This window comes from Penaeus japonicus, unplaced genomic scaffold (assembly GCF_977035675.1).
Source record: "Penaeus japonicus unplaced genomic scaffold, GWHDUDI00000001_assembly GWHDUDI00000037, whole genome shotgun sequence".
NCBI lineage: Eukaryota > Metazoa > Arthropoda > Malacostraca > Decapoda > Penaeidae > Penaeus > Penaeus japonicus.
In genome coordinates, this window is record NW_028234439.1 from 19,285,007 (window position 1) to 19,293,048 (window position 8,042).

The following is an 8,042-nucleotide window of genomic DNA, read 5'->3' on the forward strand; positions in this document are numbered from 1 at the left end:
TGTGGGGCTGCCATTTGGTAGGTCTGGTGGCACAAGGGAGACTTATGCTTCGCTACACAAGCGACTGACCAACTGAAGGTTCTTTATACATTAGAGTACTAAAAATCTTCATCCCTTTTGTCATGAGACTATATAATTTTATAACAGTTATGATATGAAGAAGAGTAATTTCCCTGAGTTTTATTAGCAGATATTCCTAGAGGTAGTTTGATGTTTTACACTGTGAAACTCAAGAACTGTTTTTGAGTGTATTACTTTAGTCTTTGATGCATTTAGCAAAAAATGGAAATAGCTTCAGTTTTATGACAGATTCATTCAACCTCCAAATGATGCGCCGTCTCAAAATCTGTTGCAGAAATGTACCAAACAATCACTTCTATTTATTCTAATTGAATCTTAGCAAAACACAATATGTATTTATGGAATCTACATTTCAAGATCTACATGCTGATAGTGGTCCTGTGAAGTCTTCATGTGATATATTGATTATTTTGTTCATGTTTTTTCTCTCTTCATTACAGTTGCCTTTAGAAGAAAAACAGTTACTACAGCAGCCACAACACTCGCAGCAGCAGCAGCCACAGCCCAGCACAGTCCAACAGCAACAGCACCAACAGCAGCAACAGATACAGCTACAGCAACAACAGCAACAGGTGCAAAACAGCCAGGGCTTTGAGGACCAGCAAGGCGGAGACGGCACAATGGTTTACTCTCCGACGGCACTGATCCACTCGCAGCCCAAGCCCATGTCGGCCGAGGAGCAACAGAAGTTTGAGGTGGGTTGGAGGAAGGGGAAAAAAAATTGAATGTAGTGATGGTGTGATGGTTACTGGCTTGGGATATTTGCAAACTTTAAAGGGTCATGGGATTGTGTTCTTTATGTCTGTGAAAGGTTTTCTGCTTGTAGTGTTCTTGAAGTTCTTTATCAAAGCTGAAATAATATCTTGGTGCATCTGAATTGATATTGATAGCAATAGTAATAGTGATACTAATAGTAATATAATAATAATTATGATAATTATTGTGAGAATGATAATGATAGTAGTAATTCTAATGATAATAGGACTGTAATGATAATAGGAATGATAATGATAATAGGAATGATAATGATATTAGGATTGATAATAATAATAGGCCTGATAATGTAATAGGAATGATAATAATGATATGATAATGATAATGAGAAAGATTATCAAAATAATGATAATGAGAAAGATGATCAAAATAATGATAATGATAATAATGATGATAATAATAATAATGATAATAATGATTATAATGATAATAATAATGATAATATGATAATAATGATAATAATAATGATAATAATAGTGATGATAATAATAATAATAAGGATAATATAAAAAGATAATAATGATAATGATAATGATAATGATAATGATAATGGTGGTGATGCTGATAATAATAATGATAATGGTAATGAAGGTAATGATAAGGATAATAATTATTTTAATGATAATGATAGTGATAATAATTATAATAATAGTAATAATGATGATGATGATGATGATGATGATAGTAATGATAATGATGATAATAATACTGATAATAATAGGAATTGGAATAGGAATAGGAATAGCAATAGTAGTAGGTGATACTAGAAATAGTTATAGTAATAGAAAGGAATATGATGATAATAGTGATAACAATGATGATAAGGATAATTAAAATTGAAATTAGAATTACAATTCATATTAGAAATGAAGTAAGATTTATGAAATTAGAAATAAAAATGAAATTGAATAAGAAAATAATGAAAATTAAAATTAACTTGAAATTAGAATTAAAGTTAGAATTAGAATTAGAATTAGGACTAAAATAAGAATTAGAATTTGAATTAGAATTGGAACTAGATTGAATTTAAGAATTAAGATTAAAATTAGAATTGAAATTGAAATTGAAATTGAAATTGAAATTGAAATTGAAATTGAAATTGAAATTGAAATTGAAATTGAAATTGAAATTGAAATTGAAATTGAAATTATTATCAAGAAAAAGAAAAGGAAATGCATTTTTTTTTCATGATCAGTATTTTACACATTCCCTAAAAGCTAGATTAGATTCTCTTCCAAATATATTTGAAACTTGCATGCATGTTCTCTTTCTGGTACTAGCTTTGTATTGTCATAAAAAAAACAATGCCTTCATTACTATCCCTATCCTTTTTAACTTATCCTCACATACTTAGTAAGCTTTTATTAGACCTACTAACTAACTAACTAACACACTCTTCTGCTCCTTACTCTAGCTATGCTCAAACTTGGAAGAGGAACAAGTAAGTGTGTTTGTTTTTTGTTCAAGCCTTTAAGAAAAAATAGTCCTTGGCACAGCTTGGTTTTCTATGGAAACTTATGGTATATTGATTACACTTTTTTTTATAATTTTATTTTTTTTTATAATTTATTGGTAGATATATGTGTCAGGATGGTTAGTGTGGAATATTTAATTGAAAGGTTAAAATGAGACTATCATATATATGCTATTGTATATGAGAATTGAATTGTAGTATTGTATATAATTTTTAATTATATGAATGCCTCCCAGTTTTTTATTTTATATAATATCTTTTGTGATCATTTAAAGCTTTTATTCTGATTTACAGTCAATATATGTTTGTTACAATCTTTTCATTTAAGATCTTATAGTTTTTTCTTCCTTTTTTAGTCTTCCTTGATTACATATTTTTCGTTTGATTTCCTGATTTTATTTTGATTATTATGTTTTACTTTTTGGATATATGTTCACGTTCACGCCAGCTTCGTAAGGCTGATTAGGAAGGAAAAAGTCTTTTTTTATCTAACATTATTTCATATTTTGGGAAATTCAGAATAAGGGACTGTTGGATCTAAATTTTGTGAGTTTCACTTTACAAAGTTAGGATAATTACTCTTGTAAAACATTTTTTTTATTGATTTACGATAATATAATCTAAGGCTAATTAAGTAGGATTACCTGTTCACAAGGGCATTTAATTGTTTTCAGATTGTTACCTCTAGGCTTCTAGGCTTTTTGATTTTCTCTGTTGAGCTTTGGTGTCACTCAGTACAATCTAGTATTTTATTTCTTTTGCACAAAGGCAATTTTGTTATTGGTATACCTCACACTAACACAGTTATTTAAACTACGAGTGAAGTAGGACCTGTAAAGTAGGTGATCCCAAATACATCTTTAAAGATGAACGATATTGATATAGAAATATGGAAGAGCTTTAAGTGTGTTGTTTGTTTTTGATGGTATTTAAATTGAATAATAGTAAGTGTAGGAAAGTTTATAATTCATGTCCAGAAAGAGCCATTGAATTTCATTATTAATTTCAGAATAATCTGCAGAGACAGTTAGTTCAAATGAACAAACCAGCCAATCACCAGCCGCTGCCATCTCGGGGTGTTGCGGCAGAGAATCAACCCAAGTTCCAGAGATCCTTTATCGATGGCGACTTTGATTTCGTATGTTATTAGTCTTTTTGCCTTTGTTCTAAAGTATGGGAGTGTTTTGTATGTTATTTTGATTTCTTTACTCTCCTCAGAGGGGATTTAGTTTCACTTTTTGTCAAGTAGTAATGTATATGAAAAGGAAAAATAGGGGTGAAAAATTAATGATGATATTATCATTTCAGCTCAAAAACCTGACCTACGAAGAATTACACCAGCGGATGGCTACTCTAGACCAGGAAATGGAACGGGAAATTGACGAGTTGCGCCAGCGCTATCACGCCAAACGGCAACCCATCCTCGATGCCATGGACCAGAAAAGGAAGAGACAGCAGAATTTCTAGCAGAATTGTACTCTTTATATCTTTTATAATGTGACATGTGCCGTAAACTTTTAAATGATGTAAATTTGAAAATGATATTCAACTTGCCAAGAAGATAGTGGATACACTTGACAAGTTAAAGTTCAGATGAGAATGGTGGCTAAGAAGTTAGGAGAAATACCAAACACAGATGCCCAGCATATCTGCCTGATGTGAGGTCACTGTGTAATGTGTGCCATTTGATTCATATCCCCGCTTAGTGCGAGCACTGCCTGTCGTAAGAAAATGAATGAATTCAACAGAAGTCGTTCAAATGATCTGACCTTGATAATCCGAAGGAGGACTGGGAGAGCACTGGTTGCCAATTATACTAAAGATTGTCTGTGGATTTGTCATTGGCCATTTGTATGGAAAGATGAATGCTGCCTGCTAATGGCCACTGGAGCAAGAGATGGATAAAGTTACTTGATGTGTGAAATATACAAAGCGTGTTTGTTTTTGCGGACGAGATACTCACGGACTTGCTCGTTGTGACCCCAAGCTGTGAGCTGACCATCCGAGCAGGTCGTTGCTGGTCATCACTCCTAGAGAGCTCAAGTTTTGTCATGTTTATAGGATTTTTTTTTTTTTCATTCATTTGCCTTCCTTGATTAATGCTACATATATATTTGTGAACCTCATGGTCTAGAAAGCAAAGAAGTGGCTATCAGACTTAATTAAGCCTAATATTATGAGGAACTATTTTTGGGAAATGATAGTGTAATATCATTTATTTTTTGTTTGCTATTAAACATCTGATTCATGTCTTCCTGTCTTGTTTAGTAGGCAGTGCAAAGGTTGCCTACTTGCCAGGCCATGCATTCAGTGCCTATACACAGTTGTAGGGACGATCCTTTTACATGGCTGTGTGTGTTTTCTCGACATAGCTTTGTATCGGGAACAGTATTCAGCAGTGTGCGGCATCTCTGTCCACAGCTTTTGTGAAGGCTGTACATTACTTGTGCTGTGATGTCTGGACAGAGTTGTGTGGGTAGTCTCTGTATGCAAGTTTGTCCTTGGGCGCCAAACACTGCCATAACTCTCACGCTGGGAGGCTCGTGCCAAGCTTCTCTTCCATCTGATTTTTCTACCGGTTTTGACTACACTGTTTGCAGTGTTCAATATTGTAGTTTGTACTTATTCCTTTTTGGTGTTCATTTTATATGCTGTGGTGAGAGGAAAAAAAAAGAAAGAGAGAGAGAGAGGGAGAGAGAGAGAGAGAGGAAGAGTGGGCGAGAGTAAGAGTGAGAGTGAAAGAGGGGGAGTAAGAGAGAGAGCGAGAGAGAGAGCGAGACAGAGAGTGAGAGAGCGAGAGAGAGAGAGAGCGAGAGAGAGAGAGAGAGCGAGTGAGACAGAGAGCGAGCGAGACAGAGAACGAGTGAGACAGACAGAGAGAGAGGGAGTGAGCGAGTAAGAGAGAGAATGAGAGTGAGAGAGCATAAGAGAAGAAAAAAGTTCAAGAACTGTCCATGTTCAGAGATAATTTATGCATTCAGATAAGGTTTTCCAGTCATTAGTTGTAAGTTTAATAGTAGATCCTCAATTTGTTTGCCAAAATCTGATCATCCATGAAAAGGAAGAAGAAGGAAAGTCTTGGCCCAGAAGAAGTGACTGCATGCAGGCTGTCAGCTGCTTCAGCCAGACGAGAAATCTTGGAAGGACATTTATGGTGTGGATGTTGCCATATCTCTAACTTGTATCTGAATGTACATAATTATTCTTTCTTTTTTGACTTCATAAAAGAAACAACAAAGAAACCTTAGGGAGTGAATTGACTTTCATACATATCTTGAGATGGCCTTAACGCTGGGGTCCGACTGAACGTTCAAAGGCTTGCACGTAAGTTCAAAAAGTTTTGTCGAGAAAGAGGGCATTAGTGGTGGTCTGATCCTTGTGTAGTTAGAACAGGTCTTGTGTATGATAATGTGACAGTATGGACTATTACAGCTTTTAAACTATGATGCATTCCTTTCTTCTCACATTTACTTATTGCATTTTGTGTTATTTTTACAGTAGGTATCTCTGTTTTTAAGCCTAGGTGATTCAAACTAATAACAGTGCTAATAGAATGTAGGTTTATTCTCTTTTTACCAAATTAATTTAAGTATTTTATTTTTTGTCTGTAGTAGTCACCCTACTTTTCACGTATACAACTCTGTACAGCATCCACTTCTTAATTTATTAACTGGACAGGCATTCATATGTGTTCTTTCTTATTCTTTCTTCCTATCTTGTACAGAAGTTATTGTAACCAACATTTTTCAAGGATTGCACTAAAGCAATTAAAAAGCTGATGATGGTTTATAGTGTCACAGAAGTAAGGCTAGAGATGCGTTAGTTTGCAGGTGACGACTGATCCTTTGTAACTTCTAGTCAGGTAAGGAATCACTCGCCAATTCAGGCTTAACCCGGAGGAGAGGAGACGAGAACGAGAGTTTCTTGATTTCTTGATTGAGTGATTTGTCATGTTTCTGCCATTTTATCATTATTTTTTTTTTCTTTTCTTTTTTAAGGAACAAACAACAAAAAACAAAACCAAAAAAGAAGAAAAAAAAATTAAAGTGCCAGGTAGCATCTGTGATGTATCGTGAGAGAAGTGACCCAATTTTCTGACGTCTCTCGGCACAGACTTCACATGTGCGCAGTTTAGTGTCATTGTGTAGCGAACTGCATTTTCCTTTTAAGCCAAGTGGCCACAGAGGCTGGCGTCAATCGCTCTGCAAAACTGATGCAACTGTTTTTTTTTGTTTTTGTTTTTTTTATATATATATATGTATGTGTGTATGGTCTTTATTATTATTGTTTGAGTAATTGTTGTGATTGATTTTTATTATTATTATTATTATTATTATTATTATTATTATTATTATTATTATTATTATTATTATTATTATTATTATCATCATTATCATCATTATTTTTATTATTATTATTATTGTTGTGGTAATAATTTTGTTTTCATTTATCTGTTATTTTATGTATTTTTAAAATTTGTTTATTAATATTGTTTTAAAACAGACTTAGAAAGATCTTTGTGATAATGTAATAACATTTTTACAAGTGATGTACATAATTTGATTATATGATTTCAATAGGTCCAAAAAATCATATGATATTTGATATAAAATTACAGGCTCATTTTATTTTATTTTTTTATCCTTTTGAGTTCCCCTTTTAATTTTATGTTCTGCAAAATGAGGTCTTGAAGTTCCTGTATTTTTTGCAATATATTTTCAAAGAGTACAATGAAATGGATTGAATGTGTATACTCACCCAAAGTATGAATCTACATAACCACATACAACACATGATGAAGACACATAAGACAGAACATGGCACATAACACCACAAGGATGATACAAGTCAAGCTACATAGCAAACATACCACAGCCCCCACATTGTACATGCATGTGATTATCAACCTCTCCAGAATTTTTAAAACCTCTGACACTGCCACAGCTTGGGTTCTCTCTCTGCTAAGCATCATAAAAAGGCCATCCACCTATGTCTCATAATTGTTTTTCTTTTTTCTTTTTTCTTTATTCATCCTCTTCTCTTCGTAGTTGAAATCAAAATTTTTAAAATTTGGATTTCTATTTAAAAAAATTACTAGTGATATAAAGGAAGAAAAAAAGGTATATGTCTAGGCTGGTGGTTTGCTCTAAAATTTGTGGGGATTTTTTATGTATTGGTATCAGTCAAGCAAAAGTAAAATTAATAATTTGATCAAATTAGATAATAAGATAAGGTAATGTATTTTGATTAAGTAAACAGAAAATTAAGAAAGAAACTATAAAAAAACAGGACAAAATGGGTCCATGAACATTTATATACAAAGAAATAATTAATAAAACCAAAACAAAAATTAGGATAAATAAAAAAAAAGTTAAAGGCATCTCTACAGACTATACTTTGTGGGAAAAAAAATCTCACTCACTTGGGGACCTTCAGTAAGAGGAAAATGTCTGCTTTACAGCATTAAGAATTCTGGAAAGATTGGTGTTTCATGCGGAGAAGGTGTGTGCTGTGGAATTCCGTATGTTTGGGTAATCATACAGGTGGTACTGGTATTAAGTTTCTTTGAGTTTATTGTCTAAAGTTTAGAAGATCATATTGTAGAAAAGGTATGAATGAGAATGAATAACTTCACAAAGCAAGAGGTGTAACTGGCACTTTTAGAAGTATATCTTCAAAATTATATGTAATTCTGATGGGAGATCAGAATGGA

At 33.0% G+C, this 8,042-nt stretch overlaps 1 protein-coding gene across 1 annotated transcript in view; it reads left to right on the plus strand.

The window, feature by feature from the left end:
- hpo (serine/threonine-protein kinase hippo) overlaps positions 1-6,955 on the plus strand; it is a 34,606-nt gene extending 27,651 nt beyond the window's left edge. Inside the window, exons 14-17 of the mRNA XM_086532496.1 lie at positions 522-776; positions 2,270-2,296; positions 3,339-3,467; positions 3,638-6,955. Coding sequence (XP_086388622.1) covers positions 522-776; positions 2,270-2,296; positions 3,339-3,467; positions 3,638-3,796 — 570 coding nt within the window. The 3' untranslated portion in view covers positions 3,797-6,955. The remainder of the gene's footprint in view (positions 1-521; positions 777-2,269; positions 2,297-3,338; positions 3,468-3,637) is intronic.
- The last annotated feature ends 1,087 nt before the right edge of the window (positions 6,956-8,042 follow it).